The sequence below is a fragment of the Nematolebias whitei genome, chromosome 7 (genome assembly GCF_014905685.2).
Source record: "Nematolebias whitei isolate Nwh7 chromosome 7, NemWhi1, whole genome shotgun sequence".
In the NCBI taxonomy this organism is placed as follows: domain Eukaryota; kingdom Metazoa; phylum Chordata; class Actinopteri; order Cyprinodontiformes; family Rivulidae; genus Nematolebias; species Nematolebias whitei.
This window is the reverse complement of record NC_056504.1, coordinates 39,450,165-39,471,110: the sequence shown is the minus strand read 5'-3', so window position 1 is coordinate 39,471,110 and position 20,946 is coordinate 39,450,165. Positions and strand designations below refer to the sequence as shown.

Below are 20,946 nucleotides of genomic sequence, written 5' to 3'. Positions count from 1 at the left end.
TATTATTTTTTAGACTCATTAATTTATCTTTGTGTATGGCTTTCTTGTTTTGTGCTAAATTATAATTGTTTATTTATTTCAGGTTTGGACCTAATAAATTACTGACCAATGTGTCTATAGTTCCTATACAGGTGCTGGTTATTCAACACACTGCTGATCACTGGCAGAGTTACAGAACCAGTACAACTTACACAACACTCCTGGCATCTTACACAGACACAATCTAATTTAGGGACAAATCTGGTTTTGTCTAGACTTAAAATTGACACCCCCTACAATCTGACGAGGGGAAAAACTTCAAAACTTTGTTTTCTTCCCAGGTAAAGACTCATCTGCAGGCTCAGACTGTCAGTGCCATAGCAGTGGGTCACCAGCACAACCATCTGGTAAGACTTGAAGAACAAAATGTCTTCTGCAAGCGACATATTCTTTTAACAGTTTGGTTGCATCTATAAAGATAACAAACCTCATAAAAACACTTACCGGGACTTTATGATGTTTTTATTACTTCCAAGTTCCAACAATTCTTATTTCTGATACTTTTTTTCAGCTTCACTTACAACCAAAACGACGCAAACATTTAAAAATCTATAAATGTATAACAATCCTTGTTTCAATGCATATTTTAAAACGCTGCACATTTTTGTGACACGCAGAGACCAACTTTTATTTAAAAGTTACATTTTGTTTTCGTTCGTACTGTGAAAAGACGTCTCACCTCTTCCTCGTTTCATCTCACTATGCATCAAGAATGTCGTAAAAAAAAAAATTTGATTGCAGAAAACCTGGTTTAGCAGGCTTGTTGGTGCGGTATGTGCAGAGGGTGGAGTGACATCAGAAAAGGCATTACTTGGAACAGACCATAAGATGGAAACATAAAGTGTGCTTGCTTTGTTCAGGATCCTTCAGAGCTGTGCAGCTTCGTCATACCGTGTGCACTGAACACTGCAGTTTTATTGAAATCCCCTTTTTTATCACTTTCATTGGGCAAAGAACTGCAAAATATTCACACATTTGTTTCACTTCACCACTGAAAGCAGACTTTCTTTCTTTTAAAGTGATCTTGATCAGTTTTTCTCCAGGCTTTCCGAAGAGCTTCTTTTTCTTTGGACTTTGTCCTTTTTACTGTTTCAGTCTAGAAACTGAGCGTTTTCAGAGGACTTTGTTTGTTCATTTGTTTGGTTAACGCATAACTCTGGGGTATGAATCATGCAGGCATGAGAAGACCTCAAAAACGCTCGATGAACCAGTGCTGTGTCGACACATAACACACAACTAAAACAAGAAGCCTGTAGGCACCTTGTTACAGCAGCTTGTCACGAAGATGCATTTTGTTCCTATTTCTTAAGAAATACCAAAGATAGTTCAATTAATGAGGAACAAAGCATCTCTCAAGTCCTGCATTAGGTTTAAAGACCTGGCTTTCAAATTCTGTTCCTCTGCTAGGGACAGAATTTGACACTTTTTCTTTTGTCCTCCACTTTCCCTAAATTGTCCTGCACTTGTGCACTTTCCCTAAATTGTAAAGCACACACCGCAAATATAGCTGTCATGATCAGGTCTACGAACTAAATAGAAAATGAGAGAAAAGCAGCTAAAGTGTGGGGGAAAAGAAAAACAAAGAAAAACTTTGAAAACCCTGATATTTTGATTAAGACCACTTTAGAAGAAGAGCGCTGTCTTCTTGTATGTGGAGGGTGGAATGTGACAAAAATAAATACATAATTTAATTATGATGCATTTATTTATTTGTGTTATATGTCACGTTCCATCGCCCATACTTTGAAGCAAAATGTAAAGAAATTACAGTAGTCCCTCGTTTATCGCGGGGGATCCATACCCTGAAGCCCCACAACAAATGAAAAAACGCGAAGTAGGAATAGTAGTACAAGTAGAAACCCTTCCCACATTCTTGCAATATTCTAATCTAAACAATGAAACTCTAAACGCTCTAAAAGAGCAAAGAATGTCATGTTTTTAGCTCTCTGCTTCTGGCTGTACTCCTGGCCACGCCCAGCTCTGCAGAGATTAGCTGATCAGCTGCAGGAGGAAGCTTCTCCCACAGCTTTGGGCTGCACACAGGTGCTAAATCATTTAAAATAATTTATTTTAAATAAAAAAATCCATGCCAATCGTGCGGCTCATCCATCAGTCAGCCATTGTGTGTCTTGTCCAATCTTACTTTGAAAAACCCGGATAGAGCGAGTCCGCGATAAACGAACCGCGAAGTAGCGAGGGACTACTGTAGTTTGGTTTGAAGTCGTACCACAGTCGGCCATACTGGCTGTTGTATTTGTAAAACTTTAAAGACTGAAGAACGTGAAAACATGCAGAAACTTAAGGCTACCTGCTGCTTTTGTCATCACAGGGGGTGTCTGATGCCTTTGTCAGCATCTACAGAAGAGACGGTCTCAGTGGTCTTTGGAGGGGGGTGAACGGTGCCGTGCCTCGGGTCATGGTGGGATCAGCTGTTCAACTGGCAACCTTTACCTCCGCTAAGCAATGGGTGTCTCACTCTCAGGTGGATGCAATAAACATAACTCCCCAGCTGCCATCTGCCAGCAGATAATCACCAGGGTCTCTCTGTCTGCAGGGGTTTAGTTCAAACAGGTGGCTCGCAGCTTTAATAGCTGCCTCCATTAGTGGAGTTGCTGTGGCCATCACCATGACGCCGTTTGATGTCATCAGCACTCGGCTCTATAACCAGCCAGTGGATGAGTTTCGCAGGGTGAGTTTAAATATATCTTACAAATAAATGAAAAATAAAAAAGGTGAACCTCATAATGCAGAAGATGTTTGTAAGTTAAACACATTCTGAGAGCAGATATGTTGTCTTGGTCTGCTTTGCAGGGGCGCCTGTATCGAGGATTTTTAGACTGCATGCTGAAAGTGTGCCAAGCTGAGGGTCCGCTGGGTTTATATAAAGGCATGGGCCCCGTGTTCCTGCGACTGGCCCCTCACACAGTGCTCAGCATGCTGTTCTGGGACCTGATGAGGCAACGGGCAGTCAAAGACTGCTAGAGCCTGCAAAATGTGTGCCTGAAAGGGATCCTCTGATAGGTGAACTTGAATTTGAGGAAAAAGAGCTGGACATTTCTGAAAATCTTTTTTTTTTTTTTTTTTTTACTTGATGATGATTAAATATGAGCAGTGGTACTATTTTTTTTTTTTTTTTATATATGTGTGTGATATAGAGTCGGCAGCTGGTTTGCTCTTGTTGTATTTAATTATGTAACACCTCCCTGGCTGCAACCAGTAAGATGTTCCTGTCTAAAGTTTCTCTGCCCTGAACCAAAACTTGATCCAGCACCTCTGAAATGATGAGTCCATTTTAATTACACACATTAGAAAAAATTAAACAAATGCAACATAATCAGGTCTCTCTTGTAAATGAGTCCTCGAGGCTCAATGGGATTTACCTGTCTAAATAAAGGTTGAATGAAAAAAACACAACTATTAAAAATAAATAAATAAATACTGTAATTTTCGCTGTATAAATCTTTTTTTTGTTGTTGTTGCATAAATTAGCATGCCTGCAACTTGTACAGCAAAGTGACATATTTGTGTTTTTTTCTCACCATATTTATAACCCAATTTTTGGCTGAGATCTGATGATTTCATTCATTCTGACATGGAAAATATTGAACACTATCATTTTCAGCTGCTAGAGAGCCCTCGATTAAAATGGCAAGCCAAGTTTCTCATTAATTGGTAAAAGTGGCTAATAATGAGACACTTGGCTTGCCATACAAGCCACCTATGTCTCGCTCCGGTGTACTGGAGCAAATGTCAAATCGGCTGCATTTCGCCACGCCGCCGAGGTGAAATGCAGCTGATTTGATTGTTAAAGTGTATTTATTAAGGAAAAGTTCAACTGAGACACACCTGTGCTATAATGTCGAGCAAACAAATAATTGTTTTTAAGGGTTAATCTTGTTAAATTCTTGTTGAAGTCCTCCCGTGCACGCTTCCGTGGCCGCCAATCGATTTTTGCCACAACACCGGCCCTCATTTCCGGTTGTCAGCGATGACACATAATAGATGAGACTTACACAGCAAAGCGATGCATTTATGTTTTTTTCCACTTTATTATATATTTTTGGACTGATGCGACTTATACGGCGGCAAGTACGGTAACTCTGGAAGTGCTGGCAGCAAAACATTGATCACAATTTGACACAACCAAGATATGCTCCTTTATTTCAAGTCTCAAAGCTAATTTCTGTTTTACAAATCTGAGTGATTTTTGCAGTGTCTTATGTGACTTTTTTTTTAGGAAAGAAAAAGTAAAATGTTTGCTTTTCGATGAGACTTGTTTTGAAGCACTGAGGACTGATGAAGTAAACTTTTTCTTTTTTCGACATGTTGCATTCCTGTTTTAGATGCATTTCACTTAAATCTTTGAAATGTATGATGTTGTAGATGAAGTTTCATATAATGAATGACAAAGCAGAGTTGTCAACAAAGTGTTGGAAGGTGGAGGAACAAGTTTGAATGACTCAACTGCTTTTCATTTTTAGAATCAGGAAACGCTGCTGTGCTTGTCAAGCTTTACTGTATAAACCTACCTGCCTTCTCATTTACACGTAAGGAGAATTTCAACACGTGTTAAAAGCCTGCTTCTGAGATTCCAACAGGAGGTTGGCTTGAAACACAGCAATGAACTGCTGCTTATGGGACAGATCTGATTGGCAGGTCGCAGACTGATGAAGTCTTCTGGATGGAAGATGAAACGTTTCTTCCTTAAAGAAACTGGTCCAGATGAAATAATTAAACTTTTTTGTTGTTGTTGAGAAAATCAACAGTTTGACTATATAAAGCACATGCAAATGAAATGCCATTTGATTTGAGGCCTTTATTACAGCCGGTTGACATTCAGGCCTATTAACTCCAGTAAATACTGGTAATCACAATAGACATGTATAATTTTTATTTTAATAAAAGCCTTTTTTTTATTGGAGTTCTCTCGCCTAATTTTTTTTTTTTTTTTTGGAATAAACTCAAAAACACAGCTGGATATTGAAATCTGATCATTTTTCTATTGTAAACAAAACTTAAATGAAAAGTCCATGAAGATATCAAAAGCACTGATAAAACATAAAATACAAAAATTTATTTTTAAACTTCACTCTTATTGTGAGGCTTTATTTTAATCCTTAATAAAGGAGTATAATTGATTTTGATCATCTTTTTGAGAGGACTTTCAGCCTCTTTTATTGGAAAATGATTAAAGTGACAACTGGAGCTCAATTAGTTTAACCTTTGAACCCGTACAAGCTTGGATCAATAAGACCAAAACTACAAACATCACTTCTTTACCAAAGGTCTTTAACAAAGGACTGAACACGGAGTGAGGTTTAGTGAGCCCATGAGCAGAAAATCACAAAACATAATTAGATTTTGCTGTAAATTACGAGGAAACAATGCTATTTTTCCCATTTTCTTGGATCCTGGACCTTTTCCAGTGGACACCGTTTGATTTAAACCCTGTGGACAGTTTTTGTCAGGGTCAGTTTACATGTTTTCACTTATTTTAACAAACTTTATTTATTGTCCTTCAGTATAGCTCAGTTTCTTTACATGTATTGTCATGTTGTTGTTTGTGTTCAAAGGCCTTATAGGTGCTTGTGGAATATCTGTACTGTACAATCTGATGAGAGTTTACAACTTTATTCAAGCATGCAGGTGAGATTATCCTTGAAAAAGAAAGTGTGGATTTCAGATGATGACTTTCAGAGGCCGTGGGGTTTTTCTTGATGCATTAGTTTTCTGTACGCAGTGATTCTCATAGTGAGCATGGAAGTAAACGGAGGCCATCCTTAAACAGAAATCCTCTGAGAAAGAACTGGAGAGCGTCTCTTCAGTTCTGGTCCCTCACCGTCCTCCTGTCTCTGGTGGGGTTGAGGGCTGCCTCGCTCATCGTACTGGAGTTTTTGCTCAGAGCTGTTTCTGCGTGGACTTCAACAGAGACGGTGAGCTCATCGGTGAGAACATCTCAAATATCACTTATGGTTACTTACTTTTTGGCTCATAAATGCTTCTGTGTGTGAATTCAGGGTGCCACTAGAGGTGTAGACTTCCTTCTAATCCAGAGCCAGTTTTCCCTGGGCTGCAGCCTCACCTGTACTCTGGCCTTCCTCCATCAGGGGGCTCCACACAGCTCCTTCAGTTTGATTCTGGCTGCTGCTCTCAGCTGGGCACTGGCCAGCTACAGCAGCAGGCTGTGGACCCATGTGGCCACACTCTACCCACTACACAGCACAGAGCACTGCTGTGGGAAATGCATGAGCCTGTTAACCACTGGACACACCATACTGGCTTCACTGCAAAGACTGGTTATCTTGACCTTTGCTGTAGGATCTTTTGCAGGCGTCGCCACAGTTTCTGAGCACTTCCTGTCTCACAAGGATGCTATAAAGTTCTGGACTCCTCTAACACTCTGCTACACTATGCTGGTGGTTTATATTCAAGGTGATAATCAAAGCAGCTGCAGGACCGTGTTTTTTATTTTATTTATTTTATTTTTTAGCCCCTCTGTAATCCCAGGTCCTTGCAAAACAAACCTCAACACAAGAAAAAGCAACATACAGGTGACATAAAGACACGCATGTGGACAGGGTGAGGGTCCCAGCATGGGTCGCCCAAGTGAGCGGCATATACATATATATATATATATATATATATATATACGCACTTTGGGGCTTGATTTTTACAGATTAAGAAGTACATTTTCAATCAAGATGAAAAGGATTTAACCACTACAGCCTAAATAATATATAGTTAATGGTTCTTAAAATTGTAACCAGAATTGGTTGTTTAAAAACATGGAATTAAAATTAAAACATTTAAAAATTTTAAATTAACAGATAAACCAATTAAGTAAAGTTCACAAAATCTAACTATTAGTTAACAATATTACTAGTTGGAAGTTGGTTACCAGTGTTAATACTGACAGTTTGCTCATTGTGTCGTCAGTGTTTTACATTTTAATATTTTGGATCAGTTTTTTTTTGTTTACAGTACATAGTTTGAAAATAAGCTATAAGTTTGGTTGGTAAAATAAGTTTTATGGTGCAGTGAAAACAGTGACATGCTAAAAGATTTATAGTATTTACTGTATGTTCAAGCACTGCATTTATTTAGTCCTATAAACAAACTGGATTTAATAAGAATAAAAGAAGGTTTTTTTAAACCCACATGCTTCTTTTTTTATTTACAGAGGAACAACAGCGGCTGACGGACTCAGAGACCCTCCTGCGTACTGTAATGCTGCGACTGGGAGGCTTACTGGTGCTCATGCTGCTTTTGGGAAACTGGTCTGATGTTTTTCACATCCTCATATCTTTTCTGGGAGAGGGAGCTTGTCTGCTGCCCTCTCAGGATCTGCTACAGGCTGCTTTAAAGGCACGATCAAAATGCGTTATGGGATTTTTACTGCATTTCATAGTTATTTGTTGAATTTGTAAGTGATTTTTACAATATGTTATTGATTCTGTTCTAGGAAGAAAAAGAGACCAGCTTGAGCCAAAGTGAAAAGACGTCCAACCTCAACACGAGGACAACAAGAACATCATCCTATGACGGTCAAATGTCCACTTCAAAAGCCAACGACTTCCCTAAGCCAAGAAGAGTCAATGCACAGAATGATAAAATATTTTGTGTGAATAAGTTTAAAAGTGTAAAGTGAATATTTTATGTTGCAAAACCTCGAGTAACAGGGTGTGAATTTGGTGAGCTGAGCAGTTTAAAGATGTAAAAAAAAAACATTGAATGAAGCACTCTCCACGGTATTCAAGAATTAAAAAAAAATGGATAAAAACAAGTAACCACTAAGGTCAAGGTCAAGTTTTTTTTTATTGTCATTTGCATCTCATGTGGTACATGTGGTGGAACGAAAGTGTGTGCACAGGGTCCCAGTTACATCCAACAAAAGTATAAATTGTAAAGAAAAACAGCAATAAAATCTAAGATATGAACTAAGAAATACACTAAACTAAGAATACACTAAGTAGTAGTACAACAACAATATGCCAAACAACGGCAGCACGAACATGAGTCTGTGTGAGCAGATGAGTACGAATGAATATGGCAGCATGAAATAAATCAGCAGCATGAGATCATCAGCATGGATAATCAGCAGCACATATCAACAAATGGAATTACAGTGATTTGTTTCACAGTGGTTCTGGTTAGAGATTCATGAGTCCAACAGCTTCAGGGTAGAAGCTGTTCCTCAGTCTGGTGGTTCTAAACTTAATGCTCCTCAACCTCCTGCCTGAGGGGAGCGGTGCAAAAAGTGTGTGCTGGGTAAGTGTGGTCCTTCATGATGCAAGTGGCCCTCTTCCTGCATCTGGAGGTGTCGATGTCTGTGATGGTGGGGAGGCTGACTCCAACTAAACCTTAACAATTTGTTTATGCTATTTTGATCAAGTTTTAGGTATTTTACAGCAGTATTTAGTAAAGAAAATCAAGCAGTCACTGATTATTATTATTAGGCTACTGTTTGCACAGCATACGTGTCATTTAACTTAGTTTTTTGAATAAAGCTTCTTGATATTTATGATTTTAGGCACATTTCTTAGATGGTTGTCACAAAAACCACAAGAAGTATATTGATTGTGATTGTAAGTTACCAATTAAAGAGGCTCCACTAATTTTACTCATTAGCATGAGTTCAATTGTGAAGGACATATTTCATTTGTCTATATTTAACCAAGAAAGGTTTCACTGAGCAACACCATTTAGTCTGTCTCGAGAAGATTCAACTCTCCGTTTATTGTTGTTCAAGTCCAGTCAGATCACCCAGAATGGATGTTGGGACCAGGTATGAAAAGGGCCCAAAATTCAAGTACTTTTAATCCATGGAGTCATGTTCAAGATGCTACGATTTAAAAAGAAAGAGAGAAAGAGAAAACAGCTTTATTACAAAGTAAAGGAAAAAAAGATGTTCCATAAAAAATGGAGTAAACAGAAAAACAGTGGAGTAATATATCACACTGGTTAGATTCTGCACGAGTTTCAAACTGGAGAACTTAAAAGCCAAGTCATTCAATCCTAAAACAATTAATGGAGATGGTGAACAACAAACACTCGTCAGCATTTAATCGAAAGGAACGAAGGAGCGTTTACAGTAGTGATGACAGAGAACCAAACGCAAAACTTCCTCAGACCCAAGGAAGACATAAAAATGTTCAGAAAGTGTAGATCCACTTCAGTTATTTATCTTAAAAAGATAGAAAAAAAAGACATAGGGGGGAAACTTCAGAAAAACATGAACAACAAATAAAATTTAAAAAAAACAAGACATCCCCCCAAAAAACATTAAAAACTGAATAGAATAGATTTTAAATGAAAACTAAAGCAACTAACTATAAAAATCATGTTAAACTAAATGGGACAAATGCAATATGTTGGGTTTTTTTTATAACAAATCAAAACAAGAAATAAAACAAAACTGAACTATTTTTTTATTAAGAAAAACTGTTCAAAATTGACATGGACAAAAAAATACGTCTGTGCTTGAATATGTGTTTGTCCGTTAGCAAAATATCTCATGAACTACTGGAAGAGATTTGAACAGAACTCAAAGGAAACCATTGGATAAGCGTCTAAACTAACTCCTAATTCAAGATGGCTGCCACAGCTAGGTAACCTTAGCAAGCACAGAAATGGCTCTAACTATAGAAGATTTGGTGTGGTAGTAGCTGAGAGTCATCTATCATCTATACTTTGAGTGTTGTTTAAATGTTTGTCATGAACTATTAGAGTCAACTCTTTCTGTTAGCAAAATATTGCATGAACCACAGGGAAAACTAATTAAACTTTCAGAAATTAAACACTGAATGTCCATCTACTACTGATATTAAAGTTTATCCAAATTAAGATGGCCGCCACAGTCAACCAACCTTGGCTACAATCGTGTAGTCTGAGTTAGGCGACTGGAGTCCCAGCATTTTGATTTTGCAAAGAAAAGATAAACTGCATGTTTTGAAATACAGCAAATCTTCATAGAATGATATGAATGTGAGGTAACTTTTGATTTTTATCTAGATAAAGAAAATTGTTGGAGCTACCAATACTTTTATTATCGAATCAAAAACAGATTATTTGCAGGCATTAACTATTTTTGAAAAAATAAACTTCTACTTAGCAAAAGCATTCAAGCAGAAAAGATTTTAGGCAGTTACATACTTCATCCTTCTCGTTTAGTTCCTCTAAATTTCTCATCTTTTGTGTTTTCTTTTTCTACCAAAGCAACTGAACATTAAAGTCAAACCTCAAACTGTGCTGTTGGTGAAAGAAGTGAAAAGTCATGTGGCACTGCAGAGGTTCACAGGGTTTAATGAGAATTTTGGCTTTTAGGGTGGGTGGGTGGGTGGGGGGGTTGAAGTGTGGTGGTCCTGGGATTGTATCATTCGTGGGCATGCTCCTTCCTGCAGCCGTGACATCACCGCAGCATTCCTTTCCACAGAGCTGGAACAACAGAGACCCCCATCACTCCTCGTCTCCTGTTAACCCTCTCTGCTCCCGTTGCTCCAACCTCATCTGACTTCTGAAGGAGTGCAGAACGTTGCTCCAAGCACAACAAAGCAACTTTTCAGAGCTCTCACAGACATCACGCCCCGTACGATCCCCTCTTTCACAAATCCCATATTGGATTTCACCGTGAAGCTGCTCCTGGACGTCTGATCACCAGAACTCCGCCGGAGGAGGCCGAGAGGTCCACTGTAACCACACTGAGCGTTCTCGTCTGTGGGGGCCCAAATGGAGCTAATGCCACAAGATTACTGATAGTGAGTCAAGGCTAAAGTGATATAATGTGGGGGAAGGGAAGAAGGAAAGAGGGAGAAGAAAAAAGGAGGCAGACCCAGCGAGGGAGGTATAGGGAAAGTAAAGGTTTGCAGAACAATGCACTGCACAAAAAATGAACGTTTTGAGGTCGGCGCGTGGAGAGGCAGGTACAGTCACATCCTGCAGGCATGCATAACAATAAAGAGGTGTCTCTGCTTGTCCACGTCAAGGTGAAAACCTTTCTGACTGTAAACTCTGTCAAAAAATTACCAACTCTGTTCCTTTGGCCTGACTGCACAGCTTTGTTGCACAACTCAACGTGGGTGTGAGTCTGTGTGCGTACGTGTAGGTGCATGCGCATTCCCACGATTGCCAAGTTTTCATAGTGGATGAATGTGTCATGATGTGTTTTTTTTTTTTTTTTACTGCACTTTGCCAGAGATTAGCTGTTCACTTTTTATGGTCGGGAGGGAGGCTGGATTGTCATTCAGCCAGAGAAGAAGGAGGGGTGTGTGGACTGGAGAGCTGAGGGAGGGGAGATAGAGGAGGAAAAGGAGTGGCTTTGCTGCAGATAGTCGCCCCTCTCCACCGGAGTAAAGTCTTCTCTCAGAAGGAAGAAGAAAGAAGAGAGAGGAGACACTTTTTTTTTTTGTTCCAGGTATGTAGGAGCAGCTCATACAGGGTGAGAGGGGCTTTAAAGGAAACAAGTTCTTAAGAGTTGTGCCTTTTTAAATCTTAAACCATTCATTGAGTTAGAAGTATGACATACTTAGAGGAGTGCCACTAAGATGATCTTGATGAAATCTATGACTCAGCTTCTAGAGTTGAGCCATAAACATTGTTCTGTGTTTGTGTTCAAAGGGTTCGTACAATCATGGCAACGGCAGCTTCACCGAAAAGGATGGTGTCCTCCGTCTTCATCACTCTGGCTTCTCCTCATCGAGCCACTGTGACCAAGCAGCAACCTGCCCTCCAGGCCAACAGCGCCTCTGCTAGAGACAAGAGAGTCAGCCAAGGTGACAGCGTACCTGTTCACAGACCCAAACAGGACCAGTTTTTTGACAACCATAGCACTGTAAACAGCAAGAACTGGACTCATGGAACCCGAGCGTCAGATCCTCAGAGCCCAAAACTCGTCCAAACTGGATCCACCAAAGCAAAGCTGCAAGAAGATCAGAAACAGTGGAGCGCTCCGGGTATTTATAACCAAAACGGTTTCTGAATGTGCACTAGATGTAAAGAAACCTTCTGTCATTGCAGTCCAGCTGGCTTTCATCTCACCCTCCTGGTTGGGGCCATGTGTGTTGTCATTTCCAGCTCGTTTACAGTCAAACTAGATCTGATTCTTTGTCTGACCTTTGTTAGACTTGTGTAGATGTTGCTAATTTAGTTTTTGAAAACACTTTTCCCTGTGGCTGCAGGGGGAGCTGTGTGCAGTCAGATATCAGCTGATGTTTTGAGTGATGATGGTTCAAGCAGAAAGTTGGAGGAAAAAAAAGATGAAAATGGTTTGAGATTAGAAAGAAGAGAGCTTATTTCTATTGAGAATAGCAGCATTGGGCTGTATTAAGAGCACAGCACTCACCAGGACCAGTAAAAAAAAGAATATTACTCTGAATCTGCTGCTTCACAGGTCAAGCTTTAACTTGTCAGGACCAACTGGTAGGAAACTTAAAGGTTGAAAGTGGAGTTTTGTTTTTTTAATTGTCATCTTTTAAGAATCATGCAAAGAAACAATGCATTTAGTTTGACTGTATCTAAAGAAACTTGTGCAAAAAGGACACAATTGTAATAATGTATCCTCTATGTTTTGTAATTTTTATGTGATGTTTATTCTTAGCTCTAATTTGCTATTCGGTACATTTTTGTTACTCTTTTCTTTGTAAAATATAGCAGATACACATGTAATACACAGTATTTATGTACATTCACTGTTGTTATTATTGCTCTCAGCCTCAACTTGAAGATATTTCTGCGTTGACTGAAAGCACATGATTTTTTTTTCTTCTTCCAAACAGAGCTCGTCCCTCCTCCTGATGTACCTCCTTCATTTCTGAAAGGGACATTCTCTGAAGAAATGTCACTCCCACCACCTCCTTCATCACTCCAACAGCTGAGCCCAGATCAGCATCCAGTTAGCAACAAAAAGGTCTGCAAACTTTACTTCTAAGTCACTTTAACATAATAAATCAATGCATGCACAGCATTATTTACTGTTTTCTATCATTTATAACAACTCTCTTCAGTGCATTTTCAGTAAACCACAAATCTTTGGTAAACTCTCGAGAAAATTAAGGGGAAATTGTTCCCTATTAGAATTTTATTTTTTTATTTCTTGCAAACAGAGCACATTTCAAACATTTGCTGTAAAAAATAAGAAACGTTCCCTCAAAGTCTCATCGCAACACAGTTCAACTAAATATACCAAAATAGGGTTAAGCTGAAACAGGAAGTCTATTTTTATCACTGTTCTGCATCCTTTTTCTATTGTTTCTGCAGTTTTATACTTCATAGTTTTTTTTTCTGCCCAGTTATGAATCACTTTACCAACTTTCTTCTATCCAAAGCCCATGACATTCCTGATGAAAAGTAATTTTTTAAATAATTTGATCAACATTTTTAGATCAAAACTGAAATTGTTCAGTTAAAACAAACTCAAATATGTGAAGGTCTTGCTTTAGCTATTTTTGTTTGTTTCATTCACATCTCCTTTCAAAGAGAAACTGCAACGTGTATGGATTTTTAAGATTTTACCATCTAACAAATAAAAATGCATGTTTTTAAAAAAGATAAGACATGTAGTAGCTCATAATAAAACTGCACGAGAAGAGATTTGACCTTGTTATGAACGAGTCTAGTCAAGTATTTGTTGAAAATAACAGCTTTTTTTTTTGCTTTCTAGCATTAAACACGGCCGCTTCAATCAAAATTGATTATCTTTTTGTCTTACATATGCACTTCATCTTAAAGGTGGAAACATGCACACCGTCTAATGGTTCAACCCGAGGGGAAGAAGTTTCTGGGATTCACAAAAACGGCCAAGACGCACAAACACAGAGCAAAGGTATCGGCTTCTCTATCCATCCTGTTTAATCCTGATGAAATAATAACCTGAGTGAACATTTGACGTCTGTGTATTTGCAGATGTGTGCGGCTTTTGTCGGAAAACTGTGGCTCTTTCTGAACCTGCCATAGAGGCCTTAAACAGGACTTACCACGAAGGCTGCTTCCAGTGCAGATCTTGTCACATCCCGTTGGCTGGGAAACAGTACTACAAGAAGGCAGGAATCCCACTTTGTGAAAGCTGCTATCAGGTAGATCGGAGTCAAAACACACACACTGCACTCCAATAATAAGTCTAGAAACACAGAAAACATTGGAAAGGAACAAATCCACAATTTTTAACGTTCAGGCTGCTGACGAGTTTTCCACCTCTTATCAGGAATTGCCTTAATCAAGAGTAAATCTCAATTTTGAACACTTACCACAGTCATAAAGTATTCACAGAGCTCCACTTTTACCACATTTTGTTATGTTACAGCCTTAGTCCAAATTGTATTAAATTCATCTCTTTCCTCAAGATTCTTCACACAATAATACCCCATTATGACAATGTGCAAAAAGATATTTCAAGATTTTTGCAAACTTATTAAAAATAGAAAACCAAGGAATCACATTTATGTAAATATTCACAGCCTTTGCCATGAAGCTCTAAATTGAGCTCAGATGCATTCTGTTTCCACTGGTCATCCTTGAGATGTTTCTACAACTTTAATGAGTCCACCTGTGGTAAATTCAGTTGATTGGACTCAATTTGAAAAGACACACACTTGTCTATAAGGTCCCACAGCTGACAGTGCACCGCAGAGCACAAACACCAAGCATGAAGTCAAAAGAATTGTCTGTAGACCTCTGAGACAGGATTGTGTTGAGGCTCAAATCTGGGGAAAGGACATAGAAAAATTTCTGCTGCTTTGAAAGTCCCAGTGAGCCCAGTGACCTCCATCACTTGTAAATGAAAGACGTTTGGAACCACCAGGACTCTTCCTAGAGCTGTCCGGCCGTCTAAACTGAGTGATCAGGGGAGAAGGGCCTTAGTCAGGGAGGTGACCAAGAACCTGATGGTCACTCTGTCAGAGCTCTAGTGCTTTTCTGTGGAGAGAGGAGAACCTTCCAGATGGACAGCCATCGTGGCAGCAATCCACCAATCAGGTCTGTATGGTAGAGTGGCCAAACAAAAGCCACTCCTTTATAAAAGGCACATGGCAGCCTGAGTTTACCAAAAGGCACCTGAAGGACTCTGACCATGAGAAATACAATTCACTGGTCTGATGAGACAAAGATTGAACTCTTTGGTGTGAATGCCAGGCATCATGTTTGGAGGAAACCAAGCTCATCACCAGGAAAATACCATACAGTGAAGCATGGTGGTGGCAGCATGATGCTATGGAGATGTTTTCCAGCAGCAGGAACTGGCAGACTAGTCAGGATAGAGGGAAAGATGAATGCAGCAATGTACAGAGACATCCTGGATGAAAACCTGCTCCAGAGTATTCTTGACCTCAGACTAGGATGACGGATCATTTTTCAGCAGGGCAATGACCCCAAAGCACATGGCCTAGACTCTCAAAGGAGTGGCTTCAGGACCACTCTGTGAATGTCCTGGAGTGTTCAAGCCAGAGTCCAGACTTGAATCTGATTGAGCATCTCTGGAGATATCTGAAAATGGCTACACATTGTTTCCCATCCAACCTGATGGAGCTTGACAATTATTGCAAAGAAGAAACTGCCTAAAGAGAAGTATGCTCAGCTTGAAGCATCACATTAAAAAAGACTTGAGGCTGTAACTGCTGCCAAAGATGGATCAACAAAGTATGAAGCAAAGGCGGTGAATACTTGCGTAAATGTGACTTCTTAGTTTTCCATTTTTAATCAATTTGCAAAAATCTCAAATCCTTTTTCATGTTGTCATAATGAGGTATTATGTGTAGAATTTTGAGGAAAGAGATTTAATACAAGTTGCAATATGACTGTAACATAAAATATGAGAAAAGGGAAGTACTGTGAATACTTTCTGGATGCACTCGCTGTCGGACAAGATACTGAGTAAAGTGGATGTGGAATTGTGCATAAGTCTAGAATCATTCTTATACATATTTTTTTTAATTTGGATTCCAAAAAGCTTGACTAGCTTGTAAATGTTTAAAACGGTCTCAATCAATATTTTTTTTGTTGTTACTTTGGCTGCTTTTTCACTTATCAATCAGTTACTTGATCATTTCCAGAAGACTATTTTTATTTGTTAAACACTTAATCCTAACCTATGTATCATTCATTTATTTAAAAAAAGGCCCCTAACTAAAGTGATGAACCATATAGATGACAGACAACTTGATTAAAAAACAGTTTTAAATCTTAAGACACTTTGTTACCAGCAGCTTGTCACAAAAATACAAATTGTTCCAAATTTTAGTTGAATCAAAATACCAAAAAAAAGTTTGATAAATGTAAATACTGTGGTCAGGTCCAAAAACTCCACAGAAAATGAGCAGGGGGAAAGCAGCCAAAGTCAATGAAAAATAAGTAAACGACCGCATTAAACTTATCAAGAAAGTCTGTCTCCTTGCCGGATTAAGGCATTTGCACATGTAACAAGATATTTTGTTTTTAAAATAAATTCTTACTCCAGTAATTCAAAAATGTTCAGAATCCAGACAAAACATTGCAGAAAAATCTTTAAATTAGGTAACATCAAATCACCTTTTGACTGCTGAAGTAACTACACCAGTCTTGTATTACCTGTGAAAAGCATTAAAGTAACAACTATTAAATACACATAAAATTGAACACCAGTCCTATAAATCTAATGAACCACCATCTTTGCATTTTAGGCTAGTTTGGAGCTTTGCTGGGCTTGTGGGGAGGCTATCACAGATCAGATAATCCGTGCACTCGAGCGAGCGTACCATCCTCCCTGTTTCACCTGCAAAACATGTAAACAGCAAATTGGAGAGCAAGCTTTTGCTCAGGGAGAAGTCGGGGAAGTTTACTGCCTCCAGGACTACTACAGGTACTACACTAAAAAAATAATAGCAGTATATGAATGCATTCATGTTGCATTTAACAGATTTTGCATGCATAAAATCACTTTTTTTTTCTTGTGTCTAGTAGATGTAAAAGACAACAAATAAACATTTCCTCTCCTTGAAAACTGTATTTATTAAGGAAATATGCACCGAAGTGTAGCGCCTGTAACCAGCTCATTATTCCTAAAGAAGATGGCACTGACAGCTATACCGTTGAGTGTTTGGGACGTTCCTACCATGAGAACTGCTATAGATGTGAGGTAGGTGCTCACTGTGCAAACAGGCTATTTTAAAGACACACTGACAAATATACAATCCCACAGACACACATTTATCATCACCAGTCTTTTTTAAGTATCTCTTCTTGTCTGCAGGTCTGTATCATCCAGCTATCCCCTGAACCAAACGAGCACGGCTGCTATCCATTTGAGGGGAAAATGCTCTGCAAGGATTGTCACTTGAACTTGGTTTCTGGGCAGCAGTAACATGAGTCTAACAAACTGCAAACAACTGAAAACTGTGCCTGTTCAGAGAGAGGCTGCATTTAAGAACGACATGCAAATGTCATAACACTTCTTCCAATAGAACATTTAATATCTTCACAATATATCAAGCTTTCTAATAATTCTTCTTTTGTAAATGATCATTTTGCACTCAAAAAAAAGAAATGTATTCATGCAACAGGCTTTACAAAAACTGCACAAGGAACATCTTGGTATGCTTGACCTCTTAGAAAAAGTTTGGTACAAAACAAACATATATAAAAACTAATATAATATATAGTCTATGAAAGCAAACTCCAACACAGAACACGTTGTGCACACAGTGTAAATGCATCTCATACATATCTATGCAACCATAGATCAAGAAAAGCTGAAAGAACATAAACTTCAAGCAACCAGTTTAATGCTAATATTTTGTTTTCATGGAAATATTCAACTCTTCACACTGATCTGACAATATATTAAAATTCCAATCAGTTTACATTTTTTTTTAAGTTTATTAATATTTCAAAATAGAATTATATGTGTAATGAAAAACATAAAATCATTATCTAAGAAAAAAGTGTTTTTCTTTTTTGCGTTTTGATTTGTTGTGTGGCGTGACGCTGCAAGCTATTAATAGAAACAGATGCAGCCAAAGCATAGCTGTTCTGAATTTATGATTTTTCTTTGTCACGTTTTTTGTTCAACGCATAATTTTGACCTAAGGCCACAAATCCCTTGAGGTTTCCATAGGATAAAAATAGTCGGAGCATAACAACCAACAGGCAGCTCAGTTCTTTGTATGTACGGTAGTTTTACATCTCTTTTTAAAGACTGTATGAAGATTGGTTGGGTTTGTGACCAAGCTGGCTCAATGTACTAGCTCATTTAGGTGCAAGTGGGTTAGTAAAGGTTATTGTAGAAGATTAACAATTTTGAGGAACTTTATTACCCAGTTTTATTGTGTATTTGTCTAAAATAGAGGGTTAAACTTGAGCATAAACACCGCTATAGGCAAGAACAGCAGCATCCTAGATGGTGTAAATGCAGGCTAGTGTAAAGAGAGAGCATGATGATGCCAACAGGACCACATCGTCTGCAAACAGAGACAGAATCCAGAAAAGAATCTACAAAAAGGCATCACTTGAGCTAAGAATAACCAGAATGTGCAACATCTTCAATCCTCAAGCAACAAGACCGCTAAAACGCCACTAAGTCATCAATCAAGAATCAAGACTGTTTAATGTTAGCCCACTCGAATACAAGTATGGGCATGTGGGTGGACGTACCTCCGACACGCAGGGGTTAGAGGGTTGAAAAAGCATTTCTCTGAAGCAAACTTGGTGATGTTTAAAAAAACGAGGACAAGTATTAAAATGGTGCAGTTTATAAAGTCTGAAGTCATGCTGTTCCATCCCAGTGGCTCACTCATGAACCATGACATTAACCTTTTCTCTCTAGCCCTGCTAGAGAAACAAAAGGTCACTAATCTGGGGGTGACAATGGACCCGTCCTTAAAACTCAACAGTCACGTAAACATGATGGTCAAATCCTGTTTTTTTCATCTGAGACGGCTGTCTAAGCTGAAGCCTATACTCTCCAAAAAGAACCTTGAGACAGTGATCCACGCCTTCATAACATCTAGGCTTGATTACTGCAATTCACTTCTGTTTGGAATCAGTCAGTCCTCCATTGCTCGTCTACAACTGGTCCAAAATGCTGCAGCCCAATTTTTAACTGGTACAGGCTATAGAGAGCACATCACGTCAGTTTTGGCCTCCCTGCACTGGCTACCCATTCACCTGCGGATCCATTTCAAAATTCTCATGTATGTTTTTAAATCACTGAACAGTTCCGCCCCATCCTATCTCACTGATCTTCTGCAGCCATATGTCCCACCGCGCTCTCTGAGGTCAGCAGACCAGATGCTTCTCTCAGTCCCAGAAACCCGTCGTAAGCTCAGAGGTGACAGGGCTTTCTCTGTTGCAGGTCCACGACTGTGGAATGAGTTGCCACTGAGTGTCCGGCAGGCTCCCACACTCTCAGTCTTCAAGTCTCGCTTGAAGACCCACTTCTATTCGCTTGCCTTTAACACGGTGTGATTTGTTTTGGTCCGGTCTGTTCTCTACTCTTTTGGCCATTTTAGTTAGCTTCTGCTGCTATTTGTATCTGTATTTCTATTTTATGTTTTCCTGTCCGCTGTGCATGTTTGTTTCTTTTGTACAGCACTTTGGTTGGCCTTGTTGCTGTTTTAAGTGCTATATAAATAAATTGGTATGGTATGGTATGGTATAAAGTGGCAGTGCAAGAACACTCAGCTACAGTACCACAGAAAATTTTTGAGTAGTATTGTTAGTTTTTGGCAAGGTAGCATGAGGTAAAGAACAGATTGTTGTATATTTTTTAGGGTCTGGTATGTTCTAGCCTTTGGTGTAAGGTGGAGGTCCCAAGTCAGAGGCTGTGCAGACATATCCTTATAAATGGTTCTTAGTGATCTGATGGCATTTGTATAGAGCTACTGTAAATTCAGTTCTGAATGGCCTCAAGAGTGTATTGAACGTGTCTTCAATCAGACCACTTTTGGACCTCCTTTATCCATGTCTGTTTGGTAGTTTGATGAGTCAAGCTGTAAGACTACCTGAACTGATGTGACCCTATACAAGCAGAAGAATGCCCACTTCAAGGTAAAGAAACTACCGGTAAACTATCAGGATTTTATTAGTCAAAGTGGGTTATAAGATGTTGGTGAGTTTCTTTTTGAGTGTGATGTTTGTTCTGGTTGTTTTTCGAGCTGATTGAATTTGCTGTGATCACTGTGAGCTGTGAACAGTTTGCGCAGCCTTATATCACATTATATTCACCTAATTAAACATGGCGCGTTGTGAGTTTGATGGGTTAAAGTCTTACAGAGTTAGGCAGTGAGGCTCAGTAAGAGACATTTCATCTCAAATGAGACTCAAATGGCTCTGAACCGTGTTAATGTCAAATTGATAATGATATAGTTCAGATGTCTGGATGTATTGTGATTTTTACAGAAACACCAGCTTTGTCACATCTGACCGTTCATTGTGTGACATAGATGTCAGGATCTGCATACAGAGCAGGTATGTTCTAATAGTAAATCCCAAAAACATCTTGGGGTAGGCCTAACCATCAAGGTGTGAATGCACCCAATCGGCGCTGACCACTTGAAACCAGTTTACACAAGAAGCTAGTATAAAGTCTGAACGGGGCCTAATTGCTTGGAAAGACATTATGGTGTCTGGTAGTGGTTCTGAATGCTTCTGAACATTTCAACAGACTACATGGAAAGGACTCAATGCCTGTGTGCGGTCAGATGTACCCTCATCTGGACAAAAGCAACAGAGTTTGGCTCCACAATAAACAAGATTACTTACTTTTATACCACATCCAAAATACCTCCAAATCCGAGGCCATGGTTCTCAGTCGGAAAAGGGTGGATTGCTCTCTTCAGGTCGAGGGTGAGGTTCTGCCTCAAGTGGAGGAGTTCAAGTATCTTTGGGTTTTGTTCAGGAATGAGGGAAGAATGGAGCGTGACATTGACAGACAGATTGGTGCAGCAT

General features: G+C 39.1%; 3 protein-coding genes across 3 annotated transcripts in view; all 3 read left to right on the top strand.

Moving 5' to 3' along the window:
* Positions 1-3,337, top strand: part of slc25a34 (solute carrier family 25 member 34) — a 6,905-nt gene extending 3,568 nt beyond the window's left edge. Inside the window, exons 3-6 of the mRNA XM_037679502.1 lie at positions 321-386; positions 2,369-2,521; positions 2,594-2,728; positions 2,851-3,337. Coding sequence (XP_037535430.1) covers positions 321-386; positions 2,369-2,521; positions 2,594-2,728; positions 2,851-3,021 — 525 coding nt within the window. The 3' untranslated portion in view covers positions 3,022-3,337. The remainder of the gene's footprint in view (positions 1-320; positions 387-2,368; positions 2,522-2,593; positions 2,729-2,850) is intronic.
* Positions 3,338-5,332: 1,995 nt separating this feature from the next.
* On the top strand, positions 5,333-7,735 carry LOC119412487 (transmembrane protein 82-like). Its single transcript, XM_037679501.1, has 6 exons — positions 5,333-5,508; positions 5,613-5,685; positions 5,780-5,972; positions 6,057-6,471; positions 7,220-7,404; positions 7,502-7,735. The coding sequence occupies exons 1-6, from the start codon at positions 5,424-5,426 to the stop codon at positions 7,685-7,687; spliced, it is 1,137 nt and encodes a 378-aa protein (XP_037535429.1). The 5' UTR covers positions 5,333-5,423; the 3' UTR covers positions 7,688-7,735.
* Positions 7,736-11,660: 3,925 nt separating this feature from the next.
* On the top strand, positions 11,661-17,485 carry fblim1 (filamin binding LIM protein 1). Its single transcript, XM_037679500.1, has 7 exons — positions 11,661-11,987; positions 12,810-12,940; positions 13,762-13,855; positions 13,936-14,105; positions 16,683-16,861; positions 17,017-17,137; positions 17,252-17,485. The coding sequence occupies exons 1-7, from the start codon at positions 11,666-11,668 to the stop codon at positions 17,360-17,362; spliced, it is 1,128 nt and encodes a 375-aa protein (XP_037535428.1). The 5' UTR covers positions 11,661-11,665; the 3' UTR covers positions 17,363-17,485.
* The last annotated feature ends 3,461 nt before the right edge of the window (positions 17,486-20,946 follow it).

Excerpts from the sequence above, each read along its gene's own strand:
- fblim1 (XM_037679500.1), top strand. The coding sequence starts at position 11,666 with ATGGCAACGGCAGCTTCACCGAAAAGGATGGTGTCCTCCGTCTTCATC. Across the intron at positions 13,856-13,935 it reads CGCACAAACACAGAGCAAAG|ATGTGTGCGGCTTTTGTCGG; the intron begins GTATCGGCTTCT and ends GTGTATTTGCAG. Across the intron at positions 16,862-17,016 it reads TGCCTCCAGGACTACTACAG|GAAATATGCACCGAAGTGTA; the intron begins GTACTACACTAA and ends GTATTTATTAAG.
- LOC119412487 (XM_037679501.1), top strand. The coding sequence starts at position 5,424 with ATGCTATTTTTCCCATTTTCTTGGATCCTGGACCTTTTCCAGTGGACA. Across the intron at positions 5,686-5,779 it reads AACTTTATTCAAGCATGCAG|TGATTCTCATAGTGAGCATG; the intron begins GTGAGATTATCC and ends TTCTGTACGCAG. Across the intron at positions 5,973-6,056 it reads CGTGGACTTCAACAGAGACG|GGTGCCACTAGAGGTGTAGA; the intron begins GTGAGCTCATCG and ends GTGTGAATTCAG.